The 19,752-nt window shown below is 40.8% G+C and overlaps 2 protein-coding genes across 9 annotated transcripts in view; one reads left to right on the plus strand and one right to left on the minus strand.

The window, feature by feature from the left end:
- Positions 1-14,775, minus strand: part of KCND2 (potassium voltage-gated channel subfamily D member 2) — a 251,006-nt gene extending 236,231 nt beyond the window's left edge. The window contains exons 1-2 of one of the 2 annotated variants that reach the window (XM_015853454.3): positions 14,652-14,775; positions 11,509-12,682 (exon numbers count right to left, since the gene is read on the minus strand). In XM_015853454.3, the coding sequence (XP_015708940.1) occupies positions 11,509-12,623 (1,115 nt within the window). In that variant the 5' untranslated portion in view covers positions 12,624-12,682; positions 14,652-14,775. Of the gene's footprint in view, positions 1-11,508; positions 12,683-13,753; positions 14,198-14,651 lie in introns of those variants that run through there. The other variant, XM_015853444.2, reaches the window with a different exon arrangement.
- The window catches only part of LOC146762306 (uncharacterized), a 54,547-nt gene continuing 47,604 nt past the window's right edge, over positions 12,810-19,752 (plus strand). For 3 of the 7 annotated variants that reach the window (XM_085527581.1, XM_085527526.1, XM_085527472.1), the window contains exon 1: positions 12,810-13,365. In XM_085527581.1, the coding sequence (XP_085383707.1) occupies positions 13,069-13,365 (297 nt within the window). In that variant the 5' untranslated portion in view covers positions 12,810-13,068. Of the gene's footprint in view, positions 13,366-14,261; positions 14,478-19,752 lie in introns of those variants that run through there. The other 4 variants (XR_014938950.1, XM_085527629.1, XR_014938998.1 and 1 more) reach the window with 3 other exon arrangements.

Consider the following 19,752-nt stretch of genomic DNA (forward strand, 5'->3'; position numbering starts at 1 on the left):
GACCATGAATCAGTCTCTCGGTTTTCCATTCAGAAATGTAGTTTGAATCACTTTCCAGTTATGGTCATCACACTCTCAATATGATAACTAAAAAAGTACTGGTATTTGGATAAAGACTTCTTTCATACAGAAAATTTTAGTGGATATCTATCTAAATGTCTGGATGGAAGTTGCCCTTGAGAGCTATGAAAATATAAATATATTTATTTATTTATTTATTAAAAATAAACTGAAAATACTCATCAAATCCCAAGCATTATCTCATACATTTTACCCAGAATTTGAACACTAAGATTTAGATGAATGCCTCTGCTAATAACAGTAAATTTCAGTTATACTCGGTGGAGAGAAATCAGCACCTCTAGATGCCTGCTTATCTTCAGTGCCTCTTAAGTGGAACAAGAATGACTAGTTTGGAAGGATTTAACTTTTGAAGGAGTAAGTTAGGGCAAGATCATGCATAACTGGCAGAAAAATAAGCTTGAGTTCCTTCTCTAGATTCCTCTCTAATCATTATTTTCCACAGCATGTCCTGATTGCTCCCTTTAATTCCTCCTCCCATCTAAAACATGACCTATATATTCTGTAATTATACACACACAAACATAAGGACTAGAAAAAGAACTGTAAACATACAGCGTATATGTTTTTATAGAATATGAGGAAACTTTTCTACTGTTTTTGGATACTTTTTAGTATAGCTAGTAAGATGTAAAAGAGGTATCAGAAAGTATTCTAAGGCAGAAGGCACACCATTGACAGGGAACAGATGGACCAACTTGTTTTGAGCCTTTTGCAATCAGTGTCTTTCAAACACACATCTTTGGATGCAATTCCATAGCCTAGGTCAATGTCATGTCTAGATTCTTAACACCATCATCTATCCCTTTTCTCTGTATCTATTTTATTCATTTACAAAGATGTAACAAACACCACACACTAAAGCTGGTGACTACATAGCAAAACATAGCTCGCATATCTTCTCCACATGGTGGATATGTGTTGCAAAAAATACAGCCTCTTTCCTACTGCAGAGTGAAACCCACTGTAAATCTACTCACTGGATTACTGACTGCTTGACTGTGTTCTCAGGGCTTGAATAAGGCTCAGGAAAGAAAGTGGCTGGGAGTAGACAGCCACCTCCAAAGTAATTTGTGCAGAAGACAGGCACTCTCCTTTAGTCTTTTTGAAGACAAAAAAACTGGTTCCTCCCTTCGTCTCCCACAGCAGGGTTTTCACCTTACATGTGTAAGATAAGGTGTCTCCTAAAATTACTGGTTGCATGTGTCAGACGCAACTAGCAGCAGCATCTCTGATCTGCAGCTGTGCCTGTCCCCAGAGGAGAAAGGATGTTGCAGCCATGCCGGTACTGCCAGAGCATGAATCATGCTGAAGGATTCACCAGCATAACTAGAAACATTGCCTCACCCATGAATGATTTAACATGTGACATTTAAAAGTTTGGGCCTTCAAGGAAAGAAACTGTAGGTTAAATGAATGATAATGACAACAATGCTCTGGGGGGCAGTCTTTCAGCAGCTACCATCTCCTCACTGATCTGACTCACTTGGGGGTGAGGGTGTCAGAAGTAGTACATGGTGCACAAGTGTACAATACATACCATAGATTACACATTTTTCTTCTCCAAACCTCAGCACCTTTTAACACATATTAACACCCTGATTTATGCATTTACAAGCAAATCAGATAAAAACTTTAGCTTCCCTCTCACTTGAAAAATAAATACCAAGCTCATTAAATCATTAAGCCAGACTGGGGATAGATGGAAATATTCAATCTAATGTTTTAGATCAATACCTGTAGCAAATAAACACAAGAAATAGTTGTACCTTTAACTTTTCTAGCTCCCAGAAAGTGTATGAGAATGTCTACACCCTCTGTCTGTCTGGTTATGCTTATCCCCAGTTCTCAACATGAATTTGATGAAATTATATAAACATGTACATCAATAACCAAAGTCAAACAACAACAACTACAAAAGTTTAGAAAAGATAAAAGTTTTCAATTATTTAAGGTATACAAGATATCTTAGCATTTAAATTATGAAGTTCTTGTTAAAGGAGTTGTTACTAAACAAGATTTTTTGATACTATGCTGCTTTCAGTAGAAAGGACACAACTCTGAACCTGCTATTTACCAGCACTGAAGAGATTAAATAATAGAAACCAAAAATGTATATATTCTCTCCCAAGACAGATTTGAAAAACATCTTCAATCTTTTCATTCCTTTCAGGGAAGCAGAGGAGTTTGGGGACCGGAGAGTTGCAGCTGTAATCCACCATGCCAAAGAGCATCAATTTTGTTCCTAAGCAACCCTGCACAGTGCAGTAGTTGCTGTCCATAGCTGATAAGGGAGCTCAGGGAATTGTTAACTGGCTGAAAGTGGGAGAGATGAAAGTTGGAAAACCTGGAATAGGGCCATGATCACAGTAACACAACTCCTTTTCGGGGTTATAAAAGGAGGAAGATCGACAAAACAGGAAAGACTTAAGGACCTCACTCATATTACACTTGTTCTCATACAGAAAACTCTTTTGATTCATCTTACTTAAATGAAGAGAATGAGTGAGGATGCAGCAAACACTGTCAGACAGTGAGCAAGTATTTGACAAAGTTACATTATGTCCTTTACAACCTCACAGTCTGACTCTCAGCAAGAACGCCTGGATGGCCAAGCTTGCAAGTGATAATTTGAAAGACTGTTCCTTGTGTATCAGCCAAAATATTTTGACAGTCAGCCAGCACAATAAAAAAGAAAACTCTTCTGGATATGCATTTGAAGAAAGTTGGGGTTTTGCCTCAAAATAATTTGTTTCAAGATAGTAACTACAAGAAACAATGCAGTGTAGTCTCATAATATTAGATCAGTACCTCTATGAAGTTCCAGAGCTATTTTTCTTCCAAGGTGAATTAAAACTATAGTAGAATATACTTACATTATTTTAAGTTACCAAAGTTGTCGGAGTAATCATATAAATTCTTAGAAGTTTATATTGTTTATTACAACACAGGAAGTTTTATCTGTCTAAGAAAACTGAGTCTTCAGTACTCAAAAAGTCAAACTTATGTAGCTTCTTAGGAAAGATTTTAGATCTGTTTATATTATGTTACTCTACGTTATATTTAATATCTATATGTAGTGTTCTTAGTACTGGCAGTTCTGCCTCGCACTTAATATTTTAGGGAAGGGAAGGGAAGGGAAGGGAAGGGAAGGGAAGGGAAGGGAAGGGAAGGGAAGGGAAGGGAAGGGAAGGGAAGGGAAGGGAAGGGAAGGGAAGGGAAGGGAAGGGAAGGGAAGGGAAGGGAAGGGAAGGGAAGGGAAGGGAAGGGAAGGGAAGGGAAGGGAAGGGAAGGGAAGGGAAGGGAAGGGAAGGGAAGGGAAGGGAAGGGAAGGGAAGGGAAGGGAAGGGAAGGGAAGGGAAGGGAAGGGAAGGGAAGGGAAGGGAAGGGAAGGGAAGGGAAGGGAAGGGAAGGGAAGGGAAGGGAAGGGAAGGGAAGGGAAGGGAAGGGAAGGGAAGGGAAGGGAAGGGAAGGGAAGGGAAAGGAAGGGAAGGGAAGGGAAAGGAAGGGAAGGGAAAGGAAAGGAAGGGAAAGGAAGGGAAGGGAAAGGAAGGGAAGGGAAAGGAAGGGAAGAAAGGAAAGGAAAGGAAAGGAAAGGAAAGGAAAGGAAAGGAAAGGAAAGGAAAGGAAAGGAAAGGAAAGGAAAGGAAAGGAAAGGAAAGGAAAGGAAAGGAAAGGAAAGGAAAGGAAAGGAAAGGAAAGGAAAGGAAAGGAAAGGAAAGGAAAGGAAAGGAAAGGAAAGGAAAGGAAAGGAAAGGAAAGGAAAGGAAAGGAAAGGAAAGGAAAGGAAAGGAAAGGAAAGGAAAGAAAAGAAAAGAAAAGAAAAGAAAAGAAAAGAAAAGAAAAGAAAAGAAAAGAAAAGAAAAGAAAAGAAAAGAAAAGAAAAGAAAAGAAAAGAAAAGAAAAGAAGAACTATTTATTTCTCTTTCTGAAGAATAATATACACACAGTAGTCTATTTACTTCTATAGTGCTATGTGAATGTGGTACACATTGTATTTTTCACCAGACTCTTGTAAGACCTATTTGATTTGAAAGGTGCAAGACATTCTCAGAGTCTCTGTACAGTACTTTTTCTAGTTTAGCACTTATTCTTTTGTACACAGCACTATGTTTCCTAAGGCAACTATCTATGTAGTTTCCCGGTTTAGTAGTTTTCAGGTGTTCTCCTGTTTCTAAGCACATAAGCCTCTCCTGAGAATTCAAGCTGGGTGCCTATCTGCTTCTCCAGATTCCTAAATGCCTTTAAAAATCTTCTTTACAGTATTTTATTACTAAATACTTTCACATGCAGAATTTACTTTTTTCATGTTAATAGCATCTGTGTAGGTATTTTGGGCAACCTTCCATTTTCTATAGCAGCACAGGATTTTGTGTGTTTGCACAGTGGCTCCAAAGATGGAGACCTCCGGAGAAATAGGCAACAAAATTCTGCAGGAGAATGTAAGAAAGGAAACTTTTCTTTCTACGTACATGGGACATTATTGCTAATATGAATAACATGAAAAAACTTTAACGTTTACATAGATAGCATCCATGAAGTTTTGTCAGCCTTTCTAATGGCAGGCTTAACTGATAATTGCACCTGAACTGATAGTAGTAGGAACTCTGGTTCTGCTGACTGAGTATGTTATGATATGCCTTCTAATAATACAGAAAGTTTGTTTGCCCTCTTGCAAGAAAGATACAGCAGTCTCATCTAAACTACAGTAAAGATGAATTTTAATGGAAGATTTATTTATTTTTTTAAATAAAACTAAAATATTCTAGGATTGATGTCACCTGACCTTCCTGTGTGCTTACGGTTAAATCTGAGCCTTCCTACATCAGATAAGCAAATATTTCTATCACACTTTTTTTTTTTTGTTTTTTTTTTTGAATACTTACACTTGTTGCACATCAGGCGCTCTGTTTTTTATTTTACTTTAATTCCTGTTTTTGGACATTTATGCTCTGGCAATAATGCCAATTCCTTTGTGTACTTTGAAGAAAATGATTTTTTTCATCATAACAAAGCCAAAAGTTTTTAATTAACAGAAGGATTACAACATATTAACTTAAGCATGGTAAGATCAAAGTCATATGCTTCAGAAACAAAAAAAGAAAACAACCCAAACTTAAGGAATAATGATAGAATTTAGGATACTAATTGCAATAGGGGTCAAAGTCCAAGCACAGTAAGTATTACTGTTCCAGGAAATGCAGCATAGAGCTACCATTTCAAAGTGTTTTTTGTGAATTTAAAAGCCTTTCTTCTACTGTCTGAGCAGAGCAGAAAATGTGTTAAAAACTATGCCTTATTCATAAAAAATATGCTCAAATCTATTGCTCAATAGATGATAACAGAAATATACAGAATTTTTTTATCATTCTTTCAGCTCTGTTGTCAGGTGACTGATGAAACTCGATAAAGCTCTATCTGAACTTTATTTCTGATTTTCTTATTTACAGTCCCTCTTTCAAACAACTTATCTGATGAAATTCTACTCTCATCTGTTTACCAGGATATAAACCATGCATTGCAACATTGCTGCTAGTGGACCACAGGGTTGTTAAACTCAGGTAATAGAAGTAATCGATTAGACTGTATTTCAAATGTTTGAGAAGTCAACTGCCATCATGCAGCTGCAAGATGCTACCAACTTATTTTGGATGATCATCTTATTTCTGCAGTATTTATACACTTCTGTGTTTACAAAACACAGCTTCAGCTTCCAGACTGCTGTTTATTTATGCACAGTACAACTATTTCTAATACTGTATTCCTACACTTCTATGACTTTTATATAGCAAATTTTTATTCTTAGACAGGAACACGATTATCCAAGTCAAGTACAGATTGCCACCACTCTGTTTGAACTTCTTGGGTTTGATTACTTAAGGATTTTACTAAAACACAATATTCAATGAGGATTAGGTGAATGATACGTCACAATTAATAGGTCAGGCACTAGTCATAATTACACTCTGAGTCGATTTGTTCTGCTGTCCTAAATCAGTGTATTTCTTTACTACATCCTGCTCCCCACAGATCTCATGCTTCTTGTCTCACAATACCTACAAGGAAAGAAAATTCTGTTTCCACCAAAGGACAAAATAAATTAGATTCTGTGCAGAAACATCTTTTCATTAAGTATTAACTTAATGTTTTGTTTTGTTTTGTTTTTTTTAAATAAAGCAAGGAAATTCATGATCAAGAGAAACAGGTGAAGTAAACTAACTGCTGTTTTATTAAGAGATCTACAGTATAATTTTTTAACAGGAAAGCTGATCCGTAGTGCAACTAAACAGGAAAATAATGATAATATTTTAAAAATAATAGGTCCCCTGTCAAGGACCATTGCTGAATGGCCAAATACAATTTGAGCCATCTTCTGATAGAAGAACAAACAATCTTTTTCACTGCCATCAAAATGACCCTTCTTTTTAGTATTTCTCTCTGGAGCCATTTCTGAATATCTAGTAACATTCTTTGAAAGTGATTACAGTATACTTTGTCCCTCCTTTGTTATATAGTATTCTAATGATTCAGGCAATTTCTCTGCTGTGAAGAGAAAATAGACTTACATGTTGAACACATTTGTAAAATCCAAACTTCACTAGGTTGGATACAAGAATGTAAAAATATAAAAACACTGTTTGAAATAGGGTTGAAAATATGAAATACACACACGAATGACCCATACATAAGAGACAGAGAAATAATGTTCCATCTTTGCTAATCTTTACCATTGTAATATTTTTCATGGATGTATTTCTTAACTCTTCGTGAAATTATTCACAAAACAAGGATTTCTAATGTTGTGCCCTCTTTTTAGATTTTATTTAATTCGAGTTCTGAAGAGACGGGCACTTTCAAACCAACACGAAGAGACCACCGGAAACAAAAGGCACTTGAAGAAAAGGAAAACCAGATAATGTATGTGCCATTTGGGAAGAAAGAAAAAAAAAAGGGGGGGAGGGGGGGGTGGAAATTTTATGATGCTCATAAGGAAAAAAACTCTATCAAACAACGGTCAGGAAAAAATACCCTCATATGAGGAAAGTTCAGGTTAAATGAATGGCAATGATGATGAATGGAAGATTTGATCTAAAGGTGTAGGATGAATCAGGACTCTGAAACAAAGAAACAGAATCAAACGAAACAGAAGAGTCTTAACATAGATGTTAAACTTGTCTGAAACTAGAGAGAAAAGGAGCCAAGTCAGCTGGCAAATTCTGAAACAGGAAGAATGTGTAAAGTGGTATTTTGAAAGAACTGCAAAGAAAACTAATGGATGGAATATACCCCAGGGATGTAGTTAGAATGGAAAAAGAGTGATGAAAAGGGAATGAAACTTGCAGGAAAACAAAATCCATCATCCTATTACCCTGTTCACTAGTTGAAGCCTTCCACTGTCACATCCAGTCACCTGATTATAAAGTATTAGGTACAAGTAATCTGATATATCTTAGATAGGATCTCTCATACATTATGGGCTATATTAACAAATAATGAAAATGAATGGGTTCTTTATTGTTTCTGGAAGACATACCTCTAGTTTACATAATGAAAGCAAATAAATGAATAGTCTTGTGTTTAAGCCTCTCTTAATAAAATATTATGCTTAACCACAAATGTATTATATGACCTGACAAAGCTACCTGATGTAAATTCTATAAATATAAAAGTTTAATATAGCAGTGAGATTGCTTTGGAACTAGTCGCAAAAGAGCACTGTGTTCCCTACTTAAAGTATAATATCTTTATAAAGTATTAAAGTACACTACAGCTCTGTCTGAATTGGGAATAAACATCACACAGACACCATCTAAACCTTACCAGCTATTCCAGTCCTTTGTTGGCTACTGGCAGGGCAGAGGAAAAGTTATTAGATTATCATGTTATGAGGTGACAGCAGAAAGTGACATAACTGTGTCATGATGGATATAGATGTTCACAAGCCCCCATGTAAGTCTGTCAGTCCCAATTCTATACATCTAAGCTCTTTTTTTTCCCTCCACCATGTTGTACATTACCCCATTTCTTGACCTTTTTGCCTTAAATTCTGATTTCATTGTTATCTTAAATCTCCATAAAACTGCTCTGTGATGTCTTCCAATTTTATTATCTTGTCCCTGTTTTGTATTTTACTTTGACAGAATTAATACTGATAAAATACTAAACTGAAATTTGAAATCAGTTCAGTTTACAGAAGAACGCATATGACCTTAAAGACAACTGTCTATCTTTTCCTTACTTCTTTCCCTTTCCTTCCTTCCTTCCTTCCTTCCTTCCTTCCTTCCTTCCTTCCTTCCTTCCTTCCTTCCTTCCTTCCTTCCTTCCTTCCTTCCTTCCTTCCTTCCTTCCTTCCTTCCTTCCTTCCTTCCTTCCTTCCTTCCTTCCTTCCTTCCTTCCTTCCTTCCTTCCTTCCTTCCTTCCTTCCTTCCTTCCTTCCTTCCTTCCTTCTTTCCTTCCTCTTTCCCTCCCTCCCTCCCTCCCTCCCTTCCTTTCTTCCTCCCTTCCTCCCTTCCTCTCTTTCTATGTAACAACTCCATCTACCACTGTGCACTACCTGAGTGAACCAGTCAAGAACTGTTAATACCTGGGACGTCTTTGAAGGTTAAAATGTAGTGATACTTGAAGTCACTGGCACTCTGAAGAGAAAAATGTAATCTATGTTTTTAAAAGATAGTTTAATTACTTGGCAATCATGCAGAACTGAGAAATACAGCTCTGCTTTCATGATAACTCCCCAAACTGCAAAATTTGCTTACTCAATACCCGTGCTATATGGCAAAATATGAGAATGACAGCAAGACTCAAAAACTCAACTTCATATCAGCCTATTATTTTGTATTAACATTCACATGTATTTTTATAGTATTTCATAAAGTCTATTGTGCATTATTGTCATTAAAAAAACTACAATATTTCATCTCACTTTGATACAAAACAAAAAAAACCAACCAACCAAAAAACAAAAAAAATCATATAGAGCCCGTTTATTTGGCTCTAATTCAGCTAAAACTAAAATTAAAAATGAATGAGAGTTCTATATTAGTAAGTGGATGAGAGGACTTTGCACAGAAGCAAAGGTAGCAGTACTAATTACAATCAGCTTTCACTGACCCTTACTACTTTTCCTTGTAATTTCCCTCTCTTTTTGTGCAATTATTCCATCAACTGAAGAGTTCAAGGCTTTTATTATGTTATTTCTATTTAAACTATTCATACGCATTTAACATTTAAACATAATCTTTATATGATTATCATGATACTAGCAAAAGAACATAATCTAGCTAATGCACTGATTAACGATTTCCCAGGCATTTGTGACGTCTGCCATACCTGAACTTCTGAGCGTGGAACCTTAAATCCCTGTGCAACCAGCTCAGCACTTTCTCTGTGAAAACTACTTCCAAAAGTGAGTCAAGCATCTTTGCATTCTTTTTAAACCGTTTAATTTCCACCAGGATGTAAATATTGTGTGGATGCATACTTGAAAACAGGTTCTACTCAGAGTTTTTAATTACAAACAGATCTCATCAGTAGTCAGTATAACATCTCAAAACCTGGAGGTTTCCATTATTTTATGAAAGAAATAGAGAAATCATATCAACACCTAATAAATATCATACATTTGTAATAATCAGTTATGAACTGGTCATAAGATTTAGGTCAAAATTCTTTTCAGTACCACGGACAAGTACAGTCAAAACAGTGTCCAAAATAGTGAGTACAACTTATTTAACACGTTTCATTAAAAAATGTATATGTACTGATAAACTCCTGCTCTTCCATAATAGAAATATATCCTGGATACTGATAAATTCTCACAACCTAACTTCTTGAAATCATGACATGTTAAAACAATGTGACAAAAAGAATGAGCATCAGAAAGCATGGGACTTTGGAACTGGTTAGCATTTATAACTTGTACCTTATGTTAACTTGTCCCTTCAGTTTGTCACTAACAGAAGAAAGTAAAAACCAAAAAAATCCAGCAACCTAAAAAGCCGACTAAAATCCCCAAAGCTCTTGTCATTCCTTTTTAGCATAACTTGCCCTTACAAGTGGTATGAAATATTTACAGTGCACTATATTTATCTTTGTTATATCATGCTGAAGATAAAAGCTCAGTGTAAAAAGTGGTGGCACTACACAGTCCCTTTATCTTTTCCAATATTTTGTATGTTCATTTCCCAAGTAAATTAAATTGCACATAATAAATCAACTTTTTCATAATAGTTTAATAGTGTACTTTCATTTTGTTAAATTTAAAAATTACACACATTTCATAAATCTCAAGAGTCCCAACAAGATGTGGTGAAGTGTTTGATTAATAAAATGAAAGGCTTTCCCTATATGAGAAAAAAAGTTTGAATTTAACATCTGTAGTTATTAAATAACTAAAATAATTTCTACAGAATCAACAATTTACGGTTTCATAGCTCATATTCTACATCTCAAAATAAGCTTCTTAAATTAGTCAGCCTTCTAAATCCCTGTTAGAACTACAAAAACATTTTACAACTTGGTCCACCAAATTAGCTGCTACAGCATGATTCTGGTATCAGTAAGAAAGTTTAAAAAAACAATATTACATCCCACCTTTTCAGTAAACTCAACTGGGGTCTGCCTAATGCCAACAACAGCATGTTTACATTCCTAACGCTCTTCAAGAATGCAAACTGTCATTAGAATTATGTTTCAAGACATGAGCTTGATCTGTTGTACTGATGTCTCACATTTCCTCAGATCACTTTCCAGAATCTGTCACAGGTCAGTGTAGCGAGACGCACCATTTACTTGGGAACAAGTTAAAGTAATACAGAAATCAAAGGAAATCTATCCAGACTCCTAAGTAACATCAAGAACCATATTTGTGAAAACTGAAGTATCTGTACTTGCTTTATTTTCATGAAAGTGAATGACTTTGTAATATCCAACTCAATGCCCAGTCTACAATATATCATTTCAAACAAAATGGCAGATCCACTTCCTTTTATGCATGATCACCTTAAAATATTGCATCTGGGTTGTCCTTATCCTTACTTAAGCAACACCGTAACAAGTCATGTCAGCAAACAATGCACTGTTAAAAAGCCACTGATAACTCACAGATCTCCATAAAATATTCACATTTCAAAAGCCAAACAAGAATAAAATGTTAGAGCGAATGGCAAAGACAGCAAACATTTTTTTTTGTTCTCAATTTATCTATAGTTTCGGGGTCTGGGTTACTTCAGCAACATTTTTAACTTAACTCCATATGTGAAACACTTAGACAGAAGTGCTGAACTGTATTCATGAAGTTGTGTAGCAAAGGAATCTACCCTCTCATTTTTACTATCAATTTTATATATTTTTAAAATCTTGCATTTTTCCTTCTTGTCAACCCACTTGTTGGAATGTTGGCTGTAACCAAACGCCAGCTGCACTTACCCCAGTGTTGTCATGGTGACAATGGTGTACCAGAAGGCAGCGGGGATGCTGGTGAACTTGCTGGCTGATGAACCTTTCTCTGCATAGTACATGACTGTGGCAAAGATGATGATGGCCATGGTGAGTGAGAAGAGGAGGAAGCCTAACTCCGAGGCACAGCTTTTGAGGGTGTAACCCAGGATGCGTAGCCCCTGTGAGTGGCGGGAAAACTTAAAGATCCTGAAGACACGAAAGACTCTTAGTGTCACAAAAGCCCCACTGACGTCCTCATTATCTGTCATCACCAGGCCAATGTAATACGGCATGATGGCTACCACATCAATGATACTCATGACACTGCGCACAAATTTGTAGCGACTTGGAGCTGCCAGCAGGCGTAGGAGATATTCAACTGTGAAGATCATGACACAAGCAGTATCCAGACAGAAGAAAGCCACAGCATAACGCTCTCCGCAGGGCAGCTCCTTGATGCGACCTGGGCTTACCCCACAGGGCACTGTCTCCACCACATTAGCAATAACAGAGACAGCAATGAAGAAACCAGTAACATAGTAGAAGACTAGAGCCAGCGTACTGGTGTGTGGGTTTTCAAAGGCCCGCCACATTCTTTGCCGAGCTGTCATCGAGGGCAGGGAGCTCTCAGCTGCATGATCCTGGTCAGCATCGTCCTGCAGACGCTCGGCGTTCTCACGCCGGCGATCCTTGTACTCCTCATAACAGCAGTCACCAATGATCTCCGGGATGATGCCAAAAAAGGCCAGCTCCTCATCATAAGCAGAGATGCACTCCTGGCGGGGGTAATGGAGCTTCCCAGTACGGTAGAAGTTGAGAATGTGGCGGAAAATGTCAGGGTCCCGATCGAAAAAGTACTGCTGTGTCTCAGGGTGGTAAAAGAAGTCCCTCTCCGAACTGCCCAGCAGAGTGTCAGGGTAGCGCTCCAAGGTGTCCAGCCATGTCTGGAACTGGATGCCACTCACATTCAGCACAATCAGAGAGTCTTGGCTTCGCTTCCTCTCCTGCCGTGGAGCAGCTGGCATAGGACCTGTGGCCACTGGCATCCATCCTATGGCTGCTGCCCTGGCAAAGGGTAACCAAGCTGCTACGCCCGCTGCCATGGTTCCAAACAGCTACTACAGCTGAGAGAGTGAATCTACAGACAGTTCTGGTCCAGCCACTAAAATACAAAAGGAAAAGAAAAATACAAATGCTCACACATTTTCAAGGCTCCAGAATTTCCAAACATTGATGTGATTTTCAGAATTAACCAGGCTGTCTGATTCTTCTCCCCGTCTTTCTTTCTTTTTTTTCTTTTTTTCCTTTTTTTTTTTTTTTTTTTTTTCCCCCAGAATGTCCTTTCCAGAGGCTGGTCAGCCGGTCAGGACAATAAATCGGGGCACTTGGAAAATCAACGTATTCATGGCTTCTACAACTGCCTAGCAGCCAGGTCCTTTGGATACAAGGTCTACGCGATGCTCCTGGATGGAAGCTGCGGTCCACAAAACGCTACCCCTAGGAGCCGGTTGGCAGCCCTGGTGCAGCGGTGCAGCCACCTGGAAGTAGATGTTCTCCACGCGCGATGCAGCCTGTCCCCCCGCCCCTTCCCCGCTCCGCTCCCCGCCCGCTGCCGGCGCGGGGCCGCTGCCACCGGCGGAGCCGTCGCCGGGTGGGCTGCAGCGGGGCAGCTCGCCGTGCCGGGGAGGAAGGGTTGGGCTGGGCGGGCGGCCGCGGAGCAGCAGGGGACAAATCCTCTCGCTGACCTTGATCTCTGCCCCGGGGACTCCTCTTGACCCGGGCTCGGGGCCGGGGCAGCCGGCGGGGCAGAGGGAGGAGCTCCAGGCGGCAACATTAAACTTTAAGGCAAGTTTTTTTTCTTATAGGAAAAACGTCAAAAGGCAGAGGGGACCGGGAGGGGCGAGGGAGCGCGCCCCGGGGCAGGGAGTGGTCGGGAGATTCCGCACGGAGTGGGGAGAGGGGCAAGGAAGGTGCTGATGCGGAGCGGGGCGGCGGTGGCGATGGCGAGGGGAGGGCGGGGAGCCGGGGGGCACCTCGGCAGCGGCCAAAAGGGCGGCGGAGGGCGAAGCCGGGGCGGGAGCGGGGCAGGAGAGTGGCGGCGCGGGGCCCCGGTGCGGCAGGTCGCGGCACGGCGGCCGGATCGTACACCCCCTAACCCGTCTCCTGCTTCTCTCCCCTTCCCCTCGGTTCTACTCTCGCATCCCTCCGGCCGTGCTCAGCCCGCGGTACCTACCTGGGAAAGTCTGGCGAGAGCGCTCAGTTGCATAGAGACTTTTGGAAATGCGGGCTCTGCCGCTAGATCTCCGCGCCCCGCCGGGAACGGCGGGGAAGTAGTTGCTCCTGAGAAAGCTTGATCGCATCCAAAGGGACATCGATAATAAGGCTTTCCCTTTCCCCCACCCCCACCCCCCTCCGCCGCCGCCGCCGAGCGCCAAGCAACAAGTTCAAGGGGTGGGTGGGGGGAAAACCAACGTAATCGCGCCTGGCAGCTCGGCGGAGCACGTCGTTCCCGGGGCGCGGATCCTGCGGCGCGGGGCTGCCGGCAGGCGCGGCCGCTGCCCCTGGCGCGGGGATGCCGCGGGGCTGCGGGTGGCGGCGGCGAGGCCCCTGCACTGCCGGGGGCGGAGGGGTTCCCGAAGCCACGCCGCGCTGCCGCCTCCCGCGGGCGAGGGGCGCGGGGACGGGCGGTGCCGGAGCGGGGCGCGGGGGGCGCGGCGCGGGCATCGCTCCGCGGGCGGAACAAAGGGGCCGGAGAGGCTGCGCCGGCGGCTGGGAGCGATCGTGTGTGTGTGCTGTGTGTGTGTGTGTGTGCGTGTGTGTGTGTGCGCGTGTCTCTGCGGAGCCGCGATCGTGCGGTCCGAGCCCTCCGCTGGCAGCGCCGCGCAGAGCCGCCGGAGTTGGCGGTGCTTCAGGCAGGGATCGGTGCTTCGAGGCGGGCGGCTTAGGAGATGGCTAAGGTGAGGTATCCGGGGGATTCCTGGGCAGCGCTAGCTCTTTCAAGGGGAGGGGAACGATTCACTGAAAAGCAGAAAGAAGGGGGGGGTGGGGGTGAAATGCCAGGGAGCGGAGTGCGGCGGTGCTCCTCACGAGCCGCTCTGGAGTTCTGGCTGCAATATCCAAATGGCTCTTACCCGCTTTGGGAAAGGCGAGAGCTGGGACGGGGATGGGAGCCCTTTCCTCCTCCTCTCCTTTCCGCTCCCGTGCAAAGCCGCCCCCTTTTTCCCGTCGCTAGATGGCGTGTGGATGACGGGAAGTGAGCGCCCCGCCGGGGCCGGGCTGTCGGCAGCCACCGGCAGCGCTACATCTGCGGGTAGAAAGGGCTGTGCGTGCCGCTCTGACAGCCACGATGAATAAAAGGAATCATCCGTGGTGTCTTAAATAATAGCCTGAAAACAGTGTCGTCTTTACAGATCTCACATCAGGATACCGTTCCTAGGCATTCCTCCTTGCGCTGGTTTAACATCATAGAAGTAATAGGGCATGCAAAGGAAACACGGAGTAAACGGGTGCCTTTACAAGCTTCAAGATCTTCTGGTCATCCCTCCCACTCGGATAACCCAGCTTAGTCATGTGTAATAGAGATTTGAAACAAAACACATAAACAGGAGAGGAAAGAAAAGGAAAATGTTGAGGGAAAAAAACCACAACAAAACGACAAAGTCAGATAAACAGAAAGCTGAGAGTTACCTCATTTCAATATTTTAATAAAATATGCTTAACACCAATGTATATTAGCTTCTCTATAAGTTCCTGTGACAAAGGTGAACACAGTCACTGCCAAATCTTTAACAGTAAGTTGTTCCTATCAGAAACCACCCCAAGACACGGAGATAAAGGTTTTCAAAGTATTTGGATGTGCTTCCTAACTTAAGAAAGCTTAATCAAATCACATGATATAAAATGTCACATAAAATAAAGGCTACTTTCTGTAGTTTTACTGATTTTTTCTTCCTGAGTCATTTGTTCAGTACACTGTATCCTAGAAGATAACCTGTTAATTTGAAATTAGACAGTCAGCATATTAGGATAAAGCTTTCACTGATATGAATATTCTTATTCATACGATCAGTGCTTTTGAATCACAGAATCATAGAATCATTGAAATGGATTGAAACCCATTCACTGGGTTGAAAAGGACCACAATGATCATCATCCTGTTTCAACCCCCTGCTATGTGCAGAGTCACCAACCACCAGACCAGGCTGCCCAGAGCCATATCCAGCCTGGCTTTGAATGCCTCCAGGGATGGGGCATCCACAACCTCCTTGAGCAACCTGTTCCAGTGTGTTGATTTGTTGATGCAAAAAGATAATCCTATGGCAATTAATAAAGTATAAGTTATGGTCTTGTCAGCCCAGCACTGAGACTTCCTTTGCTGCAAATAATCAAAAGAGGGTTTCTTATCAACTGTAGATTCATTTATAGTCAATAAAGTCAAATAATTGCTCTTATTTTTAACCCTTCTAGCTTTGCAGAAAACAGTTACTACTCTCAGCTGATCTTTCTATGTGGTGTTTCCAGAATATGACTCTTCACTTGCAACAGAGGTGTTTTGGTCCCTGCAGAGATGGAAATGGGTTTTATTAAGGAATCAGTTTGATTATTTTAATCTTAATGATGCTTTAGATACTTAACATGTTATCAGGAAAAATGAAAAAGTACAAACAGTAACAAAAAAGAAATCATTTGGACAAATGAGTATCAAGTGGTATTGCAACACTGTGCTGGTTTTAAGTCAGAGCTTTGAAACCATTCCAGGTTGAAAGTATTTTCTGACATCACTATTTGGAATGTGATTACCTCACCTTGAATTTTTGTATACAGAGTGTGTGTCAGAAAAGCCTCTCTCAGAAACAGAATCATGAAAGGAAAAACCAAAGACTGCATAGCTAGGCATACTTTATTGCCTCCTTATTCTAGCAAAAAGTGTCTTAAAATACTGCTGAGAAATGCTAACCAGGAAGCTCAAACTTTTGTTTTGTGCTTTGAATCTGTTTGGCTGCAGTATTCCTGTTTTTGTGTACTACAGAGGGACTTATTTCTGGTACATGAAGTGTATCTAAATAATCAGTTCCACCTAAGTCAAAAGCCTTTCTATGACATCACAATTAGCTTCAAGGAGATTGGTGTGGTGAGGCAGGGAGGATTATGACTTCAAGTAGGAATTAAGTAGCAGGGACCCAAATGAGACAAAAATCCTATTTTCAAGCAAAAAGAAAAAAAAAATCTCAGTAATTGTAGGAAAAGAAGAAAATGACACTGAAGGGAATGTAACAATGGCCTCTAATATGAGCTGCTTCTTAATTCTTTCCAGAGTCATGAAGCACAAAGAACTCTCTAAGGATTAAAGAAGATAACAGCTAGAATGCATAAGTTTATATTAAAACATTTATTTTTTTTTTTAATATTTTTAGGAGCATTCAGAACATTTAAAACCAAGAATTTTCTTTATAGGCGGAATTATACACATCTCTGCATAGTTCTTTAAGTGTTAAGCTAGTGGTCCTTTGGAGGAAAGAACAGTACAGCTATTTAATGACTCTTTGGAAGTCTTAACCTCAAGGTTCAGCTATACCTTTGGCTTTTTTCCCCCTCCCTCTTTAGTTTATAAGAAAATTTCACAATTCCTACATTCCTATACTAAGATTTTTGCATACTTAATGCCAAATATGTGACATCATGCACATATATCTGGGTTCTCAGTACAGGCTTTTCTCCTCCTGGATGGGTAAAGATAGCTTCCATGAAAGAGTACATCTGCTGTTTGGGCAAAGAATGCAAAGTGGTTTTTTTCTTGACTTACAGCAAACAAAATTACTTACTAATCTTCAAAGTACAGAGATTTCTTCCAAGATCCACTCTAGTTATGATTAAAAGAAAATTCTACTGATCTGCTTTATCTACTTCATATATTACTGACTTGTAGGTCTGACTGCTTCACATTCTGAACAAAAGATGCTTGAGGTACTGTTTACTGTTGTTTTGTTTGTTTAATTGTTTTTTTGGTCAGTTGGCTGGACCTTTTTTGAATAATACAAGCAAAAAAAGATAATGCTTTAGTCAGACATGTAATTAATGCAAGTATATGTATTCATAGGTCACAATATCCTCCGCTTCACAGACTTGTCATGTCTTTATCTGTTTTTCGTACTGTGGGTCTGACAGAATCATAGAGTCATAGAACCATAGCATTTTCTGAGCTGGGAGGGACCCACAGGGATCACAGAATCCAACAGTTGGCTCCATGTAGCACCACCAAAATTCTAACCCTATGTCTGTGAGCACTGTCAAAAGTTTCTTGAACTCTGGCAGCTTGGGACCGTGACCCTGTGATCACTGCTCCGGGCAGCCCATTTCAGAACCCGACTACCCTCTGATGAAGAACTTCTAACCCCCAGCTGCCCCTCCCCTGGCACAGCTCCATGCCGTTCCCTCTGACCCTGTCGCTGTCACACAGAGCAGAGCTCAGCGCTGTCCCTCTGCTCCCTGTGAGGAGATGCAGCAGCCTTGAGGCCTCCCGTCAGCTCCTCTGCTCTGTGCTGAGCAAACCCAGGGGCCTCAGCCACTCCTCATACATCTTGCCTTCTTTGCCTTTCTAGACCACTCAACATCTTCACAGCCCTATTTTAGACACACAGTTTCATGTCCTTATATTGTGGTGCCTAAAATGGCACAGAGTATTTGAAGCAGAGCAGTGCAGTGGCACTTGCCCAGGAGCAGTGCGGGGCCTGTTGCACCCCAGGGTGTGGTTGATGCTTTGGGGTGCCAGGACACACCACTGGCTCATGTCCAACTTGACATCAACCAGAGCCTGCATACTGCTTTCTATGGGGCTGCCCTCCATCCACTCCTCCCCTGTTCTGTATGTATATAAAGGGCTGCCCTTTCCCAAGTGCAGAATCCAGCACTCACTTCTGTTTTGTTTCATACAGTTGATTGCCCAGCCTGTGATTGCCCATCCCAAGAATAAACAGGAGTTTTTTTTTGATATGAGCACAATTTATCAAAGAGCCATTTTTCTGGAAGTTTGCTAAAATGAGCTCAGTTCACTTTGCAGTGCATGTGCTTGTTGTCCTTCTTTCTGTGTGGACAAATTGGTGGCTCTGAACCATAAATTTACCTCCCACTGGCAAAGATTAGGACATGCTGTGGAGGAAGCACAGGAAATGCACCAGTTCATTTAAATCCCAAAGTCAACCTGAGAGTATAGCCAGCATTAACAACAACAACAACAGAGAAAAAGAAAAAAACCCTCTTTCCCTGGAAAATATTTTTAATGTATTTATTACAGACTTAGTGGATGGAAGAGAATAGCAGAGCTATCAGCTCTGTGGTTTCTCTTTTGCTTAAGGTGTGTTTAAGTGAATACTTAGAATAATCTCAAGACCTCACACATTTCTGAAGTGTCTGAATGGTCGCAAAGATTTCTACTTTATCATCTCTAAACAAAAAAATACCAATTTAGTATTTGTGTGTGTTTTTCTTGTTGTAGACAGTATGATGGAAAAGATTAACTCCATTAAAGAATGTATTAGTCATATTGAGCACTGGGAGTTCCTCTTGAAATTAGTGATGCTCTACCCACTTACATTACCATTATCAGTGACATGGTAAATAAAAACTTTTAAATAGATAGGTGTGTATTTCTTATTTTAAAATTATATTTTAGCTCATGTAGCGTCTTTGAATAAATACTTTTTTCATTTTTATAATGAGGCACAATTTCAACCAATTTAGCTTTAGGCACCTGTGATACCTAATTAAGTGCCTACTAACTGTAACTTCCTACATCTGATAGTAAAAAAAAATAACTCCAGAGAGCAATCCATTCTACTTGGAGTCTGAGTGTATATAGATAAGTATCCATCTACTATAAAAGGTAGACTGGGATGACTATGGTCCTTCACCTTACTAACACCTGTAAGTAAGGGACTCTAATTTAGGATTAAATTGACAGGCTAACCCCAAGTCTGATGACTGAGTGGCAATATGACTGTGGGCTTTGAGCGCTGAGTGAATTAATGCAAAAGCTAATTAACCACTTAAGTTCATACTCCTGGCTGTGTTGAGACACACTGGGAAGTCTTTTGAAAAGCGTACTTCTTGCTTGTTTTTGTTTTTTTTTTTTAATGTGTCCCTGGAGCCCTGATTCTAATCACATGCAGAATCTCTAGCATCATCAAATGTTTTTCAGTCCCCAAGCTCCAAGTAATCCAAAGCAAACCCAACAAA

This window comes from Coturnix japonica, chromosome 1, assembly GCF_054131305.1.
Source record: "Coturnix japonica strain WE chromosome 1, WE-NBRP24, whole genome shotgun sequence".
NCBI classification, from domain to species: domain Eukaryota; kingdom Metazoa; phylum Chordata; class Aves; order Galliformes; family Phasianidae; genus Coturnix; species Coturnix japonica.